We start from the raw sequence: 21,331 nt of genomic DNA, 5'->3' as shown, positions 1-21,331 counted from the left end.
ATGTGAGCTCCACACGTTCACTCTACGGTGTTGTTTACCTTCTGTGATGCGCGAGCCGATGACGTCGCGCATCATCATCACTTCAGGTCAAGACGAGTTCACTTTTTCCCCCTCAACTTTGTGTGGAAAAATACGGGGATTATGCGGCCTTTTGATACATATGCGGCCTTTTAAAAATCTGCGCCATTTTGCTGATTATGTGGTAAATTCTGCGATCGCAGAATCGCGTTTTTCTGGAGGGTCTAAGTAACAGGTGAACATAACATATTTTGAGTGATCAAGGACGTGTTTGTAGCCTATGTGTTGAATATCATTTTAAGAAAGCATGGGAATTTTTTAACATCAAATAATGTAGCTAGCAAATGTATAGCCATAATAACTGCCAGTTATTTATTTGTATTTCAATATTCAGAAACAAATACATAGGCTATATGCACACATACTTTTTATACTAGTCTTTACATAGAAATACAATAACAATAACCTGTTTCAGGAGAAATACAAAAGGTGTTTTAAAGTGACAACTTCCTGAAAGAAACACACAACCACCTGGATACATACAGAGTGCAAAAACTTGACTTAAGTTAAAACTACATTTAAAGAAGCAATTGGTCTTGATGCTAAACATGTTCGAATTTAAAGAAATGCATGCAGTCCAGGTGGATTAAGGCTGATATGCTAAACGTGGCTGGCTAAGCCAGAGGGAGGTGAAGAGTCGAGTGTGGCAGTGTGGTGTTCAAATTCACTGGCAGGCTCCCAAGTGTCTTCCCAAGTTCTGCAACTGTAGAGTGGACAACGTGTCGTTAGAACAAAGAGCAAACCTTCCGATCATTGTTAAAGAAAAACAAACACAAGATTAATTTACCAACACATGTTTAAGAGGGATTCATTTAAAACATAGGTAATTGACATTTTCTGATCTTTGTTAACGTGGCACTATGTAACTTAAACCTGGTTTTAATAGGTTTCCGGTGTTATGTTCCAAGGAGACCTGGCCGTTATAAACACACAGGGATAAAGTGGGTAGTGGTGGTCTAATGGATAGTGGGCTGAAGATCGGAAGGTTGTGAGTTCAAATCCCGCCTGGAACACCACCAAAGTGTGCCCTTGAGTAAGGCACTTAGCCCTTAGTTACTCCAGGGAGAATGTCCCTCTAACTGGTCATTGTAAGTCGCTTTGGATAAAAGCGTCAGCTAAATGAAATGTAATGTAATAAAGAGAGTGACTCGCAGTTCCTCGCTGGTCTGAACTGTGACCATGGGTTTATTATCATCATTGCTCTTATCCTCACTGCAAGTCTTCATGGAATATAAGACAACACTATCGTATTTACCTCAGGCAATAGAGCTTTTTCCAAAAGATTTTAAGGAGCACTCTGAACTACCATCCAACTTCAGACAGGAGGTGAAGCTAACATATACCTTTCTTTGTATTACTTGTGTTATGATACCTTAATGAAAGCGTGATCATTTGACTACTTTCTTAAATACTTTGGTTACTACTTTAAACAGTACAGATTAACGAGAGAAGGGAAATACCACTCTGAAAGGGTTAAAAGTGGAAAAAATGTAATAGTGTATGAATGAAATATTAACTACGTCTTACCACATAGAGCAAGGCAACCAGCATATTTTACATTCTGCTTTCCGCGCAATTTTTTTTTTTATGATGATCACTTCATTTAATTCTCCTTTGTCTAATACACCTCTTTTTGCTTTTATTTGTTCTATTTGACTTTGTATACATGTCTAGTCTATCTGAAAATGTATGCCATATAGCTGTTGTGTTTTCATCAGGTCTCTCTTGAGAATAAAACCCTGTCCCCATGAGATTAACTATATCATTGTGAAGTAAATCAAACATTGTAAAATGATCTACAGACTTGTCTATTTGTGTCAAATATGTTTGTCCCTATTTCATGTAATCCAGCAAAATGTCCTTGGCAGGCTTCACAAAACCCTCTTAGGTTAGCCATGCATCAATATCAACCATGACCCTTTCATAAGCCACCAAAACGCAGCTAAACAATGTATTAACAATAACATGCGGTGCACTGGTCTGGTTACCTGAATGAAACCTGGCTTAGATACCCTATAATTGATTTAAGTGAAATGTGCTTGGTATCAAATGTATTATTAGTGTGTGAACTCAAAACGTACCATCTGGTTTCATCTTCTTCTTTTTTGGCTGTTCATTCAGACAAGACTGGGAGATGGCATGAGGAGGAAGAATACCGGATTGTGAGGAAGAAGAGGAGAGAGAGGTTGAACATGGCACCAGATTAAGAATGAAATGACTCTCTTGCTGCTCTCTGATAAGGGTCTGTAGTTGTTGCTCGGAAGCTGGTCTCTCTTGCTGCTCTCTGCTAATGGTGTTACAATTATTGTGTTATGTCAAATTTTGTATGTCTTGTTTTGGGTGTTTTGCTGTTCTCCCTGTCGTGTTTTCCTTCCTCTGGTCCTTTTCTCTGTGTTTTTCCTCCTGTCATTAGTTTCCCTGGTGTGTCTAGTTGTCTGATTGTGTTCACCTGTGGCCCTTGTGTTTCTCCTCCCCTGCCCGGCTGTTTCTCGTCTTGTGATTACCCCTCCCTGTATTTAGTCTTGGCTCTTCCTGTGTTCAGTGTTGGTTCGTCTTTTGTTGGTGACTGAGTTCACCGGGGAGTGTTCTGTTTTGTCCGAGTTTTATTCATATCCTTGAAATAAAGGTGTTATCAGTTTATTCTGCATTTGGGTCCTGCCTGCTTCACTCTACCGTAACAGAACGAACCAACCAACCAAGAATGGACCCAGCGGACAGTTTGTACGAGGTGGAGTACAATTTAACATGTTTGAGGAATGACTTTAAATATGCCTCCAGTAGTGAAGAGAGGCAGTCCGTTTTTTCTGCGGCACGCCAGGAGGTAACCTCAAGGCCCTGGTTGAGGGAGTTGCTACCCGAGTGGGTGGAGGACTTTTTTGGCAGCTTTGAGGTCAAACCTGATTCCCGGCCTGCTAGCCCCAGGCATGCTGGCTCCATGTCTCCCAATTCCCAACCTGGCACCATACGCCTTGGTGGGTTCCGCCTGAAGTCAACCCGTGCTTCTGCCCCAGTTCCTGCTCCTGTCCAGGAGTTGTATTCCGGAACTCGTCTGGCTTATGGAGGTCCACGGAGTATTCAGGCGGCTGTTAAGAGGAGTCGTCGCAAGGCCAGGCTAGCAGCCCGAGCAGCCATGGTTCCGGCTACAGAACCGGCCCACACAGCCATGGTTCCAGCCCCAGTAGCCATGGTTCCAGACCCAGTTCTGGCCCCAGCGGCCATGGTTCCAGACCCAGCTCTGGCCCCAGCTGCCACAGTCCCATCTCAAGTTTCCTCTCGAGTCCCCTCTCCAGTTCCCTCCCGAGTCCCCTCTCCAGTTTCCTCTCGAGTCCCCTCTCCAGTTTCCTCTCAAGTTCCTTCTCAAGTCCCCTCTCGAGTCTCCTCTCAAGTCACCCCTCCAGTCCCCTCTCGAGTCACCTCTCAAGTCCCCTCTCGAGTCACCTCTCAAGTCCCCTCTCGAGTCACCTCTCAAGTTCCATCTCTAGTCCCTTCTCGAGTCTCCTCTCAAGTCACCCCTCCAGTCCCCTCTCGAGTCACCTCTCAAGTCCCCTCTCGAGTCACCTCTCGAGTTCCATCTCTAGTCCCTCCTCTAGTCACTTCTCGAGTTCCCTCTCCAGTCCCCTCTCGAGTTCCCTCCTCTAGTCCCTCCTCTAGTCCCTCCTCTAGTCCCTGCTCTAGTCCCTCCTTTAGTCCCTCCTCTAGTCCCCTCTCTAGTCCCTCCTTTAGTCCCTCCTCTAGTCCCCTCTCTAGTCCCTCCTCGAGTCCCCTCTCTAGTTCCCCTCTCGAGTTCCCTTCTCTAGTTCCTCCTCTAGTCCCTCCTCTCTCCTCTAGTCCCCTCTGGAGTCCCCTCTCTAGTTCCCCTCTCGAGTCTCCTCTCGAGTCCCCTCTCGAGTTCCCCCTTGGTTCCCCTCTCGAGTCTCCTCTCGAGTCTCCTCTCGAGTCTCATCTCGAGTCCCCTCTCGAGTCACGTCTCAAGTCCCTACCCAATGTCCTGGTCCGTTGGAGGTTCTGCCAACTCCATGTCCTGTCCCGTTGGAGGCCCCGTTGACTACTCCTCTGCCAGGGGTCCTACCAATCGTATGTCTGTCCCGTTGGAGGTCCCGCCGTCTACTCTCCTGCCGGGGGTCCTGCCAGCTCCTTGTCCTGTCTCGTTGGAGGTCCCGCCGACTACTCTCCTGCCGGGGGTCCTGCCAACCCTTTGTCCTGTGCCGTTGGAGGTCCCGCCGTCTACTCTCCTGCCGGGGGTCCTGCCAGCTCCTTGTCCTGTCTCGTTGGAGGTCCCGCCTACTGCTCTCCTGCCGGGGGTCCTGCCAATCCTGTGTCCTGGTCCTCTTCCGTGGGGGATCCTGCCGAGGCCTGTCCCACCAGCTCCGACACCGGGTTCTGCCCGGCCTCCGGCGCTGTCCCATCAGCGCCTTCCTGCCCGGCCTCCGGAGCTGGCTGGTCTTCGCCCTCGAGCCCGGCCCTCTGAGAGCCCGGCCCTCTGAGAGCCGCAGTCTTCACCCTCGATCCCGGCCCCCTGAGAGCCACGGCCTTCGCCCTCGAGCCCGGCCCCCTGACTTTCCCGGCCACGGCCCTCGCCCTCATGCTCGGCCCCCTGAGTTCGCCCGCGGTGGCCTTCGCCCCTCCATAACCCCCACCTTGGACTCTGTCTTGCCCCCGGGCTATCCGCCCGAGTCCCCCTTCTCGGCTTCTGCCTTGCCCCCGGGCCGTCCGTCCGAGATCCCTTCCGGGTCCTCCGCGGTGCTCTTGGGTTGTCAGCCCAGACCCGTCCTCCGGACACCCTCCACCCACCCTGGTGGCCCTAGTTTTGTGTCCCTCCTCCGGTCCCCCTCCACCCTGCTGGACATTGTTTTTTTTGGGGGTTTTTTTTACGTTTATTGGACTGTTTTGGTATTTTAGGGACGTCTGGAATCCGTCCCTTGAGGGGGGGTTCTGTTACGATTATTGTGTTATGTCACGTTTTGTATGTCTTGTTTTGGGTGTTTTGCTGTTCTCCCTGTCGTGTTTTCCTCTGTGTATTGTCTGGTCCTTTTCTCTGTGTTTTTCCTCCTGTCGTTAGTTTCCCTGGTGTGTCTAGTTGTCTGATTGTGTTCACCTGTGGCCCTTGTGTTTCTCCTCCCCTGCCCGGCTGTTTCTCGTGTTGTGATTACCTTTCCCAGTATTTAGTCTTGGCTCTTCCTGTGTTCAGTGTTGGTTCGTCTTTTGTTGGTGACTGAGTTCACCGGGGAGTGTTCTGTTTTGTCCGAGTTTTATTCATATCCTTGAAATAAAGGTGTTATCAGTTTATTCTGCATTTGGGTCCTGCCTGCTTCACTCTACCGTAACAAATGGTCTGTGGTTGCTCGGCTGTGGGAGTTTCAGATGCAGGTTGATGGGAAGTGGAGCTCTCTGTAATGCAGGTTAAATTACAGTTTTTGTCCAAAAAAAAAGGTTTGTCTAATGTATGTGGGTTTTTTAATTGATATATATATATACTTAAAGGTAGGGTATGTAATTCACTTCAGAAACACTTATATTATATAATATATATATATATATTATATGTTATATTCCATGGAATGCTCTTAACGTCCCGATAGCAATGAATAGCTAAAGTGCTTTGACAATAAATACATACAATATCTCATCTCTGGAAGCCGTAGCGCTGTAAAAAGCACGACCAATCATCTGAGCCGGCCCGGCTAAAATAACTGGATGGCCTACCTGCCTGTCAGCCTTCCATCTGTGCACAAACTTATCTTGTGCCCTCATTGGTCATGTGCGCGTTCATGTGTGTTGGAGGAGGGGCTCTGTAAGGAAGTGGCAGATTTCTTTCGGCTGTGTACTTTCAAATTCTAGCGCACTCGAGCTGGTTTCTCCAATCTTACCTACCCCACCTTTAACACAATCTTTTGAAAAATAAAATACTCTTACCCTTTCTCAAGAGGAATTCATAACACCTCTGCATTTTCTCCAATAGGGTTTTGTTGGTAGGAGTGGGGGCAGATGGGTTATTATATTAGCAGCCCACCTATTTGACGCCCTATTTGGCTTGCCATAAAGTAGAATGGGCTTGTCGCCTACAGCCTCCAGTTTCAGCACCTGAAATGAACAAAAGCATTTGACACAGATTTGTTTGACCCGCTACCTTAAACCCATTAATACTGTTTATTTTTGGATTATTATACAAGCAAAATGAAGGTATCTTGCATTGTGTAAGACTAATTGTTATTTGCATGCGAGGGCTAAGGTACACCTGCTGGTTCTGCCATTGCCTTCATTACAGCAAAATCATTGTTTTACAAAGAACAATACGCATTGTTGCTCTTTTTTTTGTACCAAAAACACTGTGTGGGACTCTAATAAAATATTTACAACATATAAACATCACAATCACACAAATGGGTCAAAGAGGTAAATACGATCACTGTAAGATGTAACATCTGACAATAAGACTATCTTTTCAAAGGCCTGATCATAATGTACTAATATTTTTAGTATGTTAAAAAAGGGAGTTTCAATTCAATTGACAGAAACTTATGAAATATTTGTACTTACTGCAATACGGGCAGAATCAAGTATACGTCCAACATTTCTGTTTTTCACCACACCTTGGCCCCATTCACTATCCAGTGATGCCACTTTTTCTTTTAGTTTTGTTTTGGTTGACAGGCTTCCGTAGCAGGAACGGCATGTTTTCCTGCTCGCCTGATTTGGAGTCTGGCATGCAGGGCAGGGCCTGAATTTAGGTCGAGTCATGACAAACAAGTGTACAAAAACAAAAACACAGAAAGGGACTAACAACAGAAAGATGGACAGATGAGACACATACACAGGTACACAGACAGAGATACATAGACAGCAACAGAGATAGGACAATTTCACAACAGCAAGGACAGGGAAACGACGGGGACGTGGCTCTTAAAAGTGCCTTTGTTTTGATGCTATTATAGCTTGTAATGGAGTTTGGCTTTCAGAATAACTTAGAAGAATCTGTTGAGAGAAGAAAAAACAATTAGGAATTGAACACCTTACATTTTAAAGTGGCGATATATTTGTCAAAGAATGAACAATATCAACATAGCATGATTACAAAAAGACAGTTTTGAGCTATGGTAACATAGGTAACTGGAAATACATTATTAATGGAAACCATACAATTCCCTATGACTGTAACCTGTAAGATCTTATCTGACAAATACAGGTCACCTAATATTCAAGGGGCTTGGCATGAGTGAACTTTTATGATTCATTCATTTAATAAATAACCCCATTAAAAACACATAACTGACACATAATAACTACATTCATAAACAATCACAAATATTATTTCATGCAATAACTGGTGTCAGTCGTTTGCCACCTCTTGAATAAAGTTAAACTTCAAAGGCAACATATTCTGTGCTAGCTAATAGCTAGTAGCAGCTAGCTAGCATTCTGCACATTAGTAAGTTATACTTTATTTTTTTAATGTCTTAAAATGATTTACAGGCAAAAAAGACGACTACCCTGCACTTGCAAATGTTCCAACAATGACTTATTGGGCCGACATAAGGCTGTTTGTGCTGAATATTGAATGATTTTCTTGATTTCTGTCACATGTTTGTGGTGCTTCTTACCTGCTGGAAATGTGCTTTAAAATTGTCGCATAGATGACGTCACACGTGCGCGCCGAAAACAGACCCGATCCGTCCCCCTGCCCGATCTGTGCCATACATGTTTGCATACATTCACAGTAAATATTTATTCAGCATGATAGCTGTCTAACAGAAGTTAAATCCATTTCTCACTTATTCTGACAATGTACTTAACCCAAATAAAAGAACCCAATAAAAAGAGTTGTTAAATAATAGTGAAGTCACGTTGTAATAACAATAACTCATCTCTCTCGAGTTTTCTTTTAGAGCTTTGCCAAAAGCCACTGTGTCAAATGTCCTTCTTGGGTTGCCGTCCAGAGACCATCTCGCACATAGTACAGATCGGGCAGTGACAGCTACGATTACATTCATTTCTATAAAAGCCGGCCAAAAAAAGTTTCAGGAAGACTGATCATCTGTACAAAAGGTGATTAGTCATGCCATGTTAAATGTGATGGATTGAACAATCAGACACAATTGTAGAACAATTTCTGGCTATATTACGTACATCCATGTAAATAATTCATTACCCAGCATGCATCATCTCAACTTCACATAAGAGAAAAAAATGCCTATAAGCCTATTATTTTTGCCTAACTGTCACCGAGGCCTATCACAAAGTATGAAAATGACAATTTTGTCATTTTTTATAAACTATATATAAAGATCATAATGTGTTGCAATGACGTCTCGCACCATACGCTTCAGCTGAGAACGGAATGCGCTCGTTGAATTTCGATGCAGCGGGGAGCGTTCTCATGGCGTCTATTATCAACGCTATGGGAGGTCTATGAAGGTATATGGGATGCCCTGCCCGTTGAAAACTGACGCTCAAGGGGTACCCTGTGCGTAATGGTGTGACGGGGAGGGGCCCTGACAGTCCGTCAATATGTGATGAGTTGGGAGTGAGAACGTGTTGTACACACTCTGGATTCATGGAGGACAAATGTTGTTCTCCACAACCAACAGATGAAATACAAAACTAAAATAAGAACAGCAGTGTGTACCTCGCTCATCAGGGGGGGTGCTGACTCCTGCCACCAACTCCTTGGTCTCCACAGCCAGTTGGAAGGCGGGGTCAGGGAGGGGGGAGGGGGTGTCGGTAGCTGTAGAGGACCAGCTGCTCCTGAAACACATCACACACACACAAACAGTGCTTACAGAGCTGTGGGACATGACGCTAAGATGTAGAGCGGCAGATGTTTTTGGTCTTCATCCTTCTGGGCCTGTCTGCTGCATTCAACACAGTGAATCATCAGATCCACCTTCGCACTCTCCAAGAACTTGGAGTTTCAGGCTCTGCACTTTCCCTCCTCACCTCAAAGACCGTCCGAGTCCGACCCTTGTCAATTAACTACAGGGGTACCTCAGGGCTGTGTCCTCGGTCCCCTCCTCTTCTCCTTTTACACAAACTCGCTCGGATCTGTCATTAGCCCGCATGGTTTTTCATACCATTGCTACGCTGACGACACTCAATTAATTCTGTCCTTTCCCCGCTCAGAGACCCAGGTCGTCGCACGCATCTCTGCTTGTCTAGCTGACATCTCTCAGTGGATCTCTGCTCACCACCTCAAGCTCAACCTTGACAAGACTGAACTGCTTTTTCTTCCGGGAAAAGATTGTCCCACTCTTGACCTGACAATCAACATCGGCACCTCTGTTGTTTCCCCGACTCAGACTGCAAGGAATCTGGGTGTGATCCTAGATAACAACCTGTCCTTCACTGCAAACATCGCTGCTACAACCCGCTGCTGCAGATACACGCTTTACAACATCAGGAGGATACGTCCCCTCCTGACCCAGAAAGCCATGCAGGTTCTGGTCCAGGCTCTCGTCATCTCACGCCTAGACTACTGCAACTCCCTCCTGGCTGGTCAACCTGCATGTGCCATCCGACCTCTGCAGCTCATCCAGAATGCAGCGGCTCGTCTGGTCTTCAACCTTCCTAAAAACCACACCACGCCGCTCCTCCGCTCCCTCCACTGGCTTCCGGTAACTGCTAGAATCCACTTCAAGACACTGGTACTTGCGTACCATGCTGCGAATGGATCTGGCCCTTCCTACATCCAGGACATGGTTAAACTGTACACCCCAGCACGTGCACTCCGCTCTGCATCAACCAAACGGCTCGCTGCACCCTCGCTGCGAAGGGGACCCAAGTTCCCATCAGCAAAAACACGTGGGTTTGCTATCCTGGCTCCAAGATGGTGGAATGAGCTCCCCATTGAAATCAGGACAGCAGATAGCTTGCACATCTTCCAGCACAGACTGAAAACTCATCTCTTTCGACTCCACTTCGAGCAACAACAAAAAAAACGTATATACTAACTAAGCACTTACATACTAACAAAGCACTTAAATACTAACAAAGGACTGGCTTATCTAAAGCCAGTTGAGTAGCACTTGAACTGTTTTGGCTCTATGAAACCTGATGTACTTACAGTATATGATTCTGTTTTCTTCAAGGTTGTATCTTCTTGGTCGAATGCACTCATTGTAAGTCGCTTTGGATAAAAGTGTCAGCTAAATGCAATGTAATGTCTCTTACCCGCCTTCTCCACCGAACAGGCTGGGTGTGGTCAGCACTTTGTGGACGTTCTGAGGACAGAGAAAATGGGGACTTACGTGAGGTTCTGTCCCAATATTGTTTGTTCATGAGACACAAAGAGAGAGAGGGAGATAAACTGGGTGTGATGTCAGACCCTGAATGCCAGGATGTAAACCTGACCTGGAGACCCAAGCAGGTCATGTGGCCTCATGAGAACCACTCCAACAAAGATTGGCCCTTACTGGTATATCATTTGTTAGTCTCTATTTCCGTCGTAATTATACTTTTCTCTGAGGCATAGACACAATCTAAGTAAATTAGTCCTGTCCCTTACAGACAATATGTCTCTATTCACAGAAAAGAACAAAACATACTTAATGTTGTGAGGGATTCATTTTGTCTTTACTTAAGATATTTGACCTTTCGGCCTGTTGACGTTTACGACAAAGCCAAAGTCTGTTATCTGTCTTAAGGAATGGGAACTATCAGCTATTGCTGCCATTATCAGTTTTATGACCGGTCAACTCTCGGTCACAAGAGCCATAGAGTCAGATAAAGTGATTCAGTGCCCCCCAGGTGTTCACAGATGCTTTCCCCAATATGGGGGTTGACTCTGAGTGAAGCTAATTAAAGGTCTGCCAAGATGAGAAGGGATTCAGAATTGACATGGCAACCCACCGGTGCAGTCAGAACTTTCTGCTGCTGTGACTTGTGATATGAATTCTCCGGCCGATGCTTGTAATAAACTGCCAGTGTTTGACATCAGAACTTCTGCTCGTCCCGTGTCTCTCTGAGTCCTGACTCTCCATTGCTTCAGAAGTTTCCCTTACAAATTGGCGTTGTCGGCAGGATACCAACACATCTTCAGAGACTGGTAAGTGTAATTTTAAATCCACATTTGGACATTGCCTTACCAGAATCTGTGATTGACGGTATCCTAAAATTACCTGTGAAACTGAGCGGTTGTGTTTCATTTTTGGTTAATGAACATTTGGCTGATTGCCTCTGTGCATGCTGCTTGGGACGAAATTACCATACAAGCATGCACAGCTTATGTTCAGAGTAACCTTAAAGAGATACATCAGTTAAGTGGAGCTTCTGTATGAAAGCAATGTAAAGATTTGTATTGGACAAATCGCCGAATTCTGGGGGTTTCAGCGGCCAAATACAGCAGTTAAAAATAAGCAGCCAGAGATATTCCCCCCATCGCCTCTGTCAGCACGGCTCCAGCAGCAGCCACGGGTGTGTGTGTAAACATCCCCCCGTGTCTGGGTGGCTGCAGCCGTGCAGCTGAGAGGAAGAAAGTCACAGTTTCTGTCTATATCTTTAACTCACACCACCGCCATCTCTATTAAAAACGAGATGGTCTAAAAGCACTCATTGTCTGTGACCATCTTCTGCATTGCTGGTAAGGCTGGGGCAGCATGAGGTGCGTGCATCACCTGATGCGCCACAGCTCTCTACTCTGCTGGAGGAACATTTCCTACGTTGCTTGGAAGTGTTGCCTACGTTGCTGGACCAGCTGGTGGCGATCCGGGGTGCATACATACAAATTATAGGCTAATTGTACACAGGTGAACAGTGGCAAGCAAGAGTGGAACAGAAGCTGTGTTTCACCGTTGTGATGAACTCGATGGCGGGTGTATAGGCTGGTCGTGTAGGACTACAATTAACTGTGCTGTTTTTGGAGAGAAAGGGTAGAAAAAAAGTCTATGTTCTCCTGGTCGGGGGATCATAGCGCCACTAACTAGTGGTGTCGCAAGAGGATAAGCTAGTTATCGCTTGTGGACGGTCTTCAGGCACGATCTTAGCACTTGTACAAGGGTGGATGCGCGAATAGGTGCTCCATTTCTATAATTCCCTACCCCCTCTGAAACCTTTTAATTCGGACTAAATTGAGCTGAATGAACTTTGCTGTCACGCTGGTGTTTATTGTGAGTTCATGTTTGTTTGTCTAATTGTTTCTATATTGGTTTGCCTACCCGCCGTCTTGTGTATGCTTTGTAACAACTAATAATGAATCAGTCCATAGCCAGGGTAAAATGAACTAAACTTTAGTTATCTCACCAAAAGTAAATGACTTGAGAAAAATAAATAACGTAAAGATGTAAAGCAAAATTATACATTGTAGTATAAATGTGCTGCAAAATGAACATAAATAGCAAAAGACTGTTTTTATGTCCTGCATCTGTCTCACACCCTGAGACCCTCAGAGGCATCACTGCTGGTCATAAATACCGGCCTGAGGAAATCAGGGTTGCAAAAAAATCTGTCTGCTCAAATAGGTCAATGTTGTATTATTTGTTTCATTTATTCTTAATCTATGTATTGTATGGTAATAATGAATTAAAAAAAACGTAATGTATTGAACACATTCCGAAACAAAGCAGATAAGACAGAACTACATAATTGTGGTTGAAACCTTTTGCGCTGTTGCTGCAAAATGAAAACTTTGTTGATTGTCTATTCCAACTGGCCACTGGAATTGGACAATTGATATAAGTTGAAGTTCAATTACAGTTTTAAATATAGTTTAACATTCTTTATTAAACTGTTTCAAATTATTTCTAGTACAATTGGTCTACAGACATTACTACAATTGTAATAGTTGTTAAACTACTGAGCTTATGAACAATAGAGTAGAGGTAGCTGGTTAAGCCAGGATCAATATATTTGTTGAGGTTTTTATTGTGTACATAATAAATGTGTTTAAATGAATTGAGCAATTTTTAAAGGAGTATAATGTTGCAATCTCTTTAAGATAAGTAATTGCAGTTCCAAGATAGATGTTGTTTTCCCTGGGCCTCTCCTTCACAGGCCCACACAATAAATCATGAGACTTCCAAATCCGAACAGACAGAGATCAGTATCACAAATCCATGAAGGGGTTCTACTTGGCCCAATTTAAATACCATAAAGAGAGTATTCACCCAGCTGTTTTGATTTCTTAAAAAAATTCCAGTCGAGTTTCCTTCGAGTTCAGTCTAAGCTACGAATTGTTTCTTATAAACATTCGCACTGCTGGTTTTAAACCTTGAGCAGACAAGCTGCTCACACACACACATCCCACGCACCCACACATGCACACACCCCCACCCACACCCCCCCACACACACCCCCCCACCCACCCACCCCCACCCACACACACACACACACACACACACACACACACACACACACACACACACACACACACACACACACACACACACACACACACACACACACACACACACACACACACACACACACACACACACACACACACGAGTGTGATGAGTATTTGCCTTATCCACTTTTTGCCTTCTTTAGAGTTATTAGTAATTCAAGATTAATTATTGAATTGAATGTGCTACATAAGATAAAATACTGAAGCTTTGACTTGATCATTTCGTTCACAACATTAGACCTTGTCCTCTCATCTCTACTAAAATAAGATACGTGTGCATGTTTGGGTGTTTTAACACTCCTGTAATGTACCTAGTCTTGTTATCTTTTCATCACAGAGCTGGGAAAATTGTGTATTGATTAGATTCTGATCCGTGCATGTCCAATTTTAACTGACTTTAGTTCTAATGTTAATTTGATTTCAACCCATAAGTAATTATTTAAATTAATTCAACATTTCACATGATGGATTAGTGTTCCACATTTTTCTCACTAATTTGTTTTATGATTAGGCCAATGGTAAAGAGAGACATTGATGACCCTGTGTCCTTTTTGTTAGTACGTGGTTCCATTTTGTCTATGGCCTTGGACGGCTTCACTAAGAGTCACCCAGTTCTACCCTGCTACAGTCCGGCTGAATGCAGTCACAGAGATGCTATGGCTGCTCTACATGACATTAATGGTCTGGTCCGAGAATGGACACCATTCTCTGCTCCCAGAGAGAATGACGCCCCTCAAACTGAACTTTACAGCCGTTGAAAATGTCTCACGTGGGTCTGCTCCCCCCCATCGAGCCATGAACTGAAAGCTTGACATCTGCTTTGAACACTTGGAAGCCTCATTGTCACACCAGCACCAACCCTTGGGTCAGTCAGATGAGACTAATGGCTTCACTTAGGGCATTTGGGTCAGACACATGACTCTCGTTACCGCAGAGTGGGTTGTTTTTAAGGCTATTCATACTGCTATGCAGAGGATGCCTGTAAGTTGGCAAGCTGTTAAAAGCCCCTACTATTTTTAGTATAGGCCTGATGTCAGGGGCCTCTTACTGTCTACTTCTACATGTATTCACATTATATGGACCATGTTTCCACCTGTTGAAACTAGAGGCTGCACGGAACTCAGGCTACAATACAACCATTTTGTTCTGCTCTAACGATTCAATTTATAAATTCTACATCAAAACAGTTCGTTTTTATTGTTTCCAATGATAACGTCACCTTAAGTGGAGGAATGCAAACCTGTTTTCAAATGTTTTGAATTTGTTTGACATTTCTCAGTAATGACACCTTCAGACGCCCACTATCTTTCATGCTATGCCTTCAGTGGTAACTCAGATGTTAAGGGGGTTGAACCTTTTCCTCCCAAATCGGCTATGCTTTGTTTTTTCAACAACGGTGTGCATTTCCTGCATAATATATGTTTCTCACAATTGTTTTTGTTAGCTGCGCACAGGTGATACTGACTCTTCTCGAGGAATGGATTATGATCTATACCATGCTTACATGGACTCGTATGTTTTATTTCATATCTAACAGAAGTAAGAGAGAAAGAGATGGGAAAGTAAGAGAGAAAGAGATGGGTAAGTGAAAATAGAAAGAAATGGGGAAGTGAGGAAAGAGGGAGATGAGGATTTTTTTAAATTACATTGCATTTAGCTGACGCTTTTATCCAAAGCGACTTACAATAAGTAAGTACATTCAACCAGGAATACACAACCTTGAAGAAAACAGAATCATATAAGTTGAGGATGAGAGAGATGAGGAAGAGAGAGGGATGAGAAAGAGAGAATAGAAAGAGATGGGGAAGTGAGGATGAGAGGGAGATGAGGATGAGAGGGAGATGAGGAAGAGAGAGGGATGAGAAAGAGAAAATAGAGAGAGATGTGGAAGAGAGGGATAGGAAAGAGAGAAGAGATATTTGCGAGTTGCATACTGATATTGAGTCTTCTCGATTAATAGCTTATATAGACAATACCATGTTTAAATAGACTCCTAAGTTATTATTTCATATGTGACATATGTAAGAAAAGGGAGGGGAGAGTCAATTATATTGAGTAATTGATTTCATATTGGAACATTCATTTCTCAAACCTATGTTTTATGGAAGAGGAAATGTACTTCTGATAAACTAATCTTTTATCAAATGGTAAATGGTGAATTAATATAACATTTAGAATCATTGAGAAAGGGTTATTCCACAGGGACTAGCTCACATTTAACTTAAAATACAATTTCTCTACTTTGGACTGATCAGTATATGATTCTTGCATGTTAAATGACTAACACAAACCTTACATTTATGCATGTGCATGTGTCAGGAAGGCTCCCAAATAATTCTGAGGGGCCTATCCTATTTTTGTAATTAAATGATAATGTGCTAATCCATTACCTTTGAGTTGTCTGCACTCAGGAAAACATCCCTATCAAGTGTTACCCAATAACTAGGACAGCTCTGAAGGCCAAGGGTCAGAGAGAGAGGGTCACACTCTCCGGCTGCAGAGGGCACCCCTATCCACGGGCAAGGAGGCACGAGGTCGTTCGAGATGAGAGGATTCTAATCTTCAACTTTCTGAGGAGATGGGATGCTTCTTCATCTTTCTGCTCGGTGGGCTCAGGCAGACAACTCTGCAGGACGAGCGAGGACTTCAGAGGCTTCATACAAGGTTCCTTGTTTCTTGGAGGGGCAGATGTCTTCCTAACCTCTCCCATCACGGGGGGGGGCATCTGGATGTGCCACTTGGAATAGGCTCTGCTCTCAAGCAGATAGCAGAAGGAATGCAGGCAGATGAGCCTCCGTTTCACTGGGGGATCATACAGTGCTCACTAATGAGCCACAAAAGCAGAGCAATTGGGGGGTGAAATATGGCGCTCTGAGGAAGAAGAGTTTTGAGCCAATCAGCACCTCAGTGCTAATCTACAGTATCAGGATGCCTTTACACACCAGACATTCTGTGTCATAAAGAGAGGAGGAGAACGAGTCAGGAGGACAGGTTCTTCCAGCCCTCGTACAAAGATAACATTTGAATTGAATGACCAGATGTTTACAGATGTACAATTAATGATAGTTCTTATATTTCCGATGAACAGACATGTGTTAAATAGTGGTGATAAATATATTTTGTCAGATCAGATTACACTTTCACACTAAACAAAATAAATTAATTAATATTTTCAGATTATAAATGTATTGAACAAAAGATATTTCTAATATTATAACAGATAATGTTAATATCCTTAATTGTCCAGCAATCAGGCTTAACAACACTACTCTTCAATGTATTATCCATGCACAGAAAGACCTAAAATGATGTTTCAAGTTTTAAACACTTAATCCTTCCTTTCCAGGTTTTTACAAAAGTCTTTGAATATTTGCCTAACTTTTCCTTTTCAGATTGTTAAACATTTTGAGAATTGTTTAGTTCTCCCTTCAGATTTTGAAATGACATAAGGATTGATAGTTGAAGTAATGTAATTATGTTATCATGCCATAGTCTTTTGATTTAATATGTAATGAAGTAAACGGTAAGTAATCCTGAATTGAGGACACTGTAACTTTGCAAATTACGAATTGATCAAATCACCACTGTGAATTGTATACCTTAACTGTTATTTTATACTTCACCTGGATCTCTTATGATCCTATGTTTTAAATGCATTTGACTGTTCATTGCCTTAAACTAAATATTTAAACTGCAAGCTGGTTTTGATTTTATAGTTTGATAAGTGAGATTAACTAATGGTTAAATGTTAAAACATATTATTTTAAAGAAGATATTTTTGCTATTATGCGTCTGTGTTTTATGTGCGTTCATTATTTTGCTTTTGACAACAGATGATCCAAACATTGATGAGAGATGATTTTCTATCGTGATTGTCTGTGTCAATCATTGTGGTTGAATGTTTCAGTCTTATTCTACTCTGTGATGTAATTGATGTACGGTGAGACCACACTCAAATCTGAAGACGCCTATTGATTTAATTATTGACCAAATTATTATTAGACTAATGTTTTCAGGTTATCAAAGATGATAAAAAGAGAGGAACTGTGAGGGATTAATTTAGTCTTTACGACGAAGCCAAAAGTCTGTTATCTGTCTTAAGGAATGGGAACTGTCTGCTATTGCTGCCATTATCAGTTTTATGACCGGTCAACTCTCGGTCACAAGAGCCATAGAGTCAGATAAAGTGATTCAGTGCCTCCAGGTGTTCACAGATGCCTTTCCCCAATATGGGGGTTGACTCTGAGTGAAGCTAATTAAAGGTCTGCCAAGATGATAAGGGATTCAGAATTGACATGGCAACCCACCGGTGCAGTCAGAACTTTCTGCTGCTGTGACTTGTGATATGAATTCTCCGGCCGATGCTTGTAATAAACTGCCAGTGTTTGACATCAGAACTCCTGCTCGTCCCGTGTCTCTCTGAGTCCTGACTCTACATTGCTACAGAAGTTTCCCTTACAAATGTCAAATTCTGTTCACTTTCTTTTAGCTTCAGGTCTCACAAGTCCTGAAAAAGCTTTGTGGAAAGTTCTTACTGTGAGAGTTAACCCCTAGAAACATTCAAATGGATGGTGAGCTAAGCTCTGAATATGGCCCTGTGTATCACAACAGCATTGCCTGTAGAGTCAGGGTCCCTGATCAACTAAGCTTTCAGTAGAAGAGAAGACCAGACTGTCCACATGTATGACTCATATAGATGGAACACTGTTCTATCTAATCAAGACATGAAAACCTTCTTGGAAAAACTTGGACCTTCAGTAAAGAGCTCATTCTGCCTCCTCACAAGTGGCAGAGAGCTGCAGTGTGTCCCCCAGCCACTGGGCAGCTCAGGAGACTGGCAGCACAGAGAGATTTAAAAAAGTCATTTTATTAGCTGTTTCTGAATCCAGTGTATGTGTCCTATTGTGCAGTGATTATGGGGTGATTCAGAATGCATGCTGATTGTCATGGAGGTTTTTCCTATGTTAGGACAGGGGCCTATTAGCTCAGTAATGATGAATTATCATTGGAGTCTTTTCAATAGCTTTTGGACAACAATGAAGCTCTATGGCACAGATGAAGAACATATGTCCAGTTTGGGAGAAATCCTATCCTTTCAATACAAAATGAACACTGTTGTTTCTGGTTAGGGTCAACATACAGTTGTATTGCGAAGGTGTCCAGTTGAAGGTCTGACCTGAGCGAAGCCCAGCAGCTTCTTGTTGGAGACCTCCAGGTGTTTCCTGCTCAGCTCAGACTTCCTCAGCTGGCCGTCGATAGAAGTCATCCTCCAGTTGAGCTCCTGCACATCCTCCTGACACACACACACACACACACACACACACACACACACACACACACACACACACACACACACACACACACACACACACACACACACACACACACACACACACACACACACACACACACACACACACACACACACACACACACATTATTGTATAGTTGAGTTTTGACAGCATCCATCAAACTAGATTTGTTACCTTAATGGTCTGTTTTCTAATATTTCTGTGTTTCTGAACCACGTCTGTGTCTGCATATAATGTTATTATTTAGTCTGCTGATTTTAAATGGGAATTCAATCATTTGAGTGTTCCCAACAACCGGTGTTCTGCAGTTTGTGTGGGCCTACTGTACTGTTGCACAGTTTACTATAGAAACTATGTCCAGGACAAGGTACACACACACACACACACACACACACACACACACACACACACACACACACACACACACACACACACACACACACACACACACACACACACACACACACACACACACACACACACACACACACACACACACACACACACACACACTATCTACCATTGAGGTCACCGAGGTCCGGACCTCGGTAATATTTTCCGAGCTGTGTATAACTAACTGTTTTCTTTTTACACTGACTCAGATATAATGAAAAGACTACGTTAGTCGAAGCTCAGCTTTGGAAAGGAAGAGACAGGACAGGCAGAGAGAGAGAGAGAGAGAGAGAGAGAGAGAGAGAGAGAGAGAGAGGAGAGAGAGAGAGAGAGAGAGAGAGAGAGAGAGAGAGAGGAGAGAGAGAGAGAAGAGAGTGATGGAAGTCTGGGAGGAACATAACAAAAATAATGTAGGCTTAATAACCCCATCCATCTATTTATCTATCTGTGTATCTATAACAATAGTGTTCATTTACAATAGGCATCATTTTAAAACAACATACATCTATTGCAGTTATGATGTCATAACATACAATTGTATAAAACACCATTTGCTTACATCTTTGCTCTCTTTTGAGAATCAAACAAAACAGATTTAAATAAAAAAAGAATGCAAACAAACAAGTGAAATAAACTAAATGTTTGAATTGCTTTTAATTCACTGGCAGGAGCGACAAGTGAGGAGGAGCAAAAAGTGAACAACGAGGGAGAGATTGAACAAAGAGAAAGAGTAGAGGACAGAGAGAGTAATGAACAGGAAGAAGACAGAGAGACTAAAGAAGATGGAAGAGAGGCTGCAGGTTATGGAAAGGAGAGAGACATGGAAAGTGAATGTTGACAATGTGTTGTGATCATTTTAGCCTCTTCTGCATGTCCAGATCATTAATGGTAACAATCAACTGATTCTTATGTATTACACTTTCAAAAAGTATTGATGCTGACATTGTCAGCCCACTGACTTGGTTTGAAATCAATATATTATCCAATTTGTGACCCCCCCCAGGACTTAAAAAGCACCTAACTAGATCATGAAAATCCCAAAAATCTCGGGGGGGTATCCGCCGAACCCCCCTAACATGTTTGGACCTCGGTATTTAGGAAATCCTGGATACGGCCCTGCACACACACACACACACACACACACACACACACACACACACCACACACACACACACACACACACACACACACACACACACACACACACACACACACACACACACACACACACACACACACACACACACACACACACACACACACACTCGTGTCATGTAAAGTTATTTATCAGGTTTATGTTATATGTTTATTATATAGTCTATGTTTAGATTTAGGTTTATGTTACGTCATGTCTCTTTGTTTACATGTTAAGTTTCAGTCACTCACTGTCTGTCATTGCACTTCCTGTTTTATTTTGTACTTACTTTTCCTTCTCGTTTCAGAGCTCTTACTTCCTGCCATTGTGTGTTTTCCCGCCTGTGAGATTGTCTCCCCCCCTTGATGGTTGCCACCCGTGTCTCCTTACCTCTTGTATTAGTCCTCGTCTCCCTTTGTCCTGTGCCAGTTCGTCTTGTTTCATGTTAGTCTAGAGCAGCGGTTTTCAAAGTGTGAGGCGCGCCTCCCCTGGGGGGCGCCAGAGAGCTTCAGGGGAGGCGCGGCGTGAGAAAAAAAATAACGAGAAAAAGACGAGTAAAGTGACACTTGCAGACTTTTGGCTGTCTGTGGAGACCGAGTTCCCCCACCTCGCCAAAAAGGCTGTAAAAGTGCTCATTCCCTTCACCTCCACCTACCTGTGTGAGTGCGGGTTTTCCGCATTGACTTTGATCAAAAGCAAGTGCCGGTCAAGGCTGCAGACAGAGGATGATCTGCGTTTATTCCTGTCTACATTGCATCCCCGCATCATCCGCCTGTGCGCATCAAAGACGCAGACTCATTGTTCCCACTAAAGTAGGGGTGAGTGTAATGAGGAGGCAAAGTTGACGTTCAGTGTGTTGCCGGGAGCATATAAGGATGTATCTACGATGTTGAAAATGTTAAAAATGTTTAAAAAATGTGTTGAGAACACGTGTGTGCGAAAATGTACGGGTCGTGCTGCAGCTAGATTTGCCTGTCCTCCGTAAGAAGGTGTCGGCGACTGACATGCAAGGAAGAACGGCTGTCCACAGGCTGTTCCAACTTTAACAACTGTATTAACTTCCAGGGCAGTGAATTGAAC

The 21,331-nt window shown here is 43.4% G+C and overlaps 1 protein-coding gene and 1 long non-coding RNA gene across 3 annotated transcripts in view; both read right to left on the bottom strand.

Moving 5' to 3' along the window:
• Window positions 1–380: 380 nt before the first annotated feature.
• LOC117552822 lies at window positions 381–7,720 on the bottom strand. Of its 2 annotated transcripts, XR_004570035.1 has the most exons (6): window positions 7,677–7,720; window positions 6,616–7,050; window positions 5,992–6,159; window positions 5,229–5,466; window positions 2,160–2,205; window positions 381–781 (listed from the first exon to the last, which is right to left on the bottom strand). It is a non-coding gene; the product is annotated as an uncharacterized LOC117552822 (long non-coding RNA). The 2 variants fall into 2 exon arrangements; XR_004570034.1 differs by lacking the exon at window positions 5,229–5,466.
• Window positions 7,721–8,786: 1,066 nt separating this feature from the next.
• si:dkeyp-72e1.9 (syntaxin-binding protein 4) overlaps window positions 8,787–21,331 on the bottom strand; it is a gene marked incomplete at its 3' end in the record, with an annotated part of 99,408 nt that continues 86,863 nt past the window's right edge. Inside the window, 3 exon segments of the mRNA XM_034226477.1 lie at window positions 8,787–8,820; window positions 10,243–10,292; window positions 18,588–18,704. Of these exon segments, the coding sequence (XP_034082368.1) occupies window positions 8,787–8,820; window positions 10,243–10,292; window positions 18,588–18,704 (201 nt within the window).

Source organism: Gymnodraco acuticeps, unplaced genomic scaffold (genome assembly GCF_902827175.1).
Source record: "Gymnodraco acuticeps unplaced genomic scaffold, fGymAcu1.1, whole genome shotgun sequence".
Lineage (NCBI taxonomy): Eukaryota > Metazoa > Chordata > Actinopteri > Perciformes > Bathydraconidae > Gymnodraco > Gymnodraco acuticeps.
Note: the sequence above shows the minus strand (reverse complement) of the source record. Positions and strands in the feature narration are given on the sequence as shown.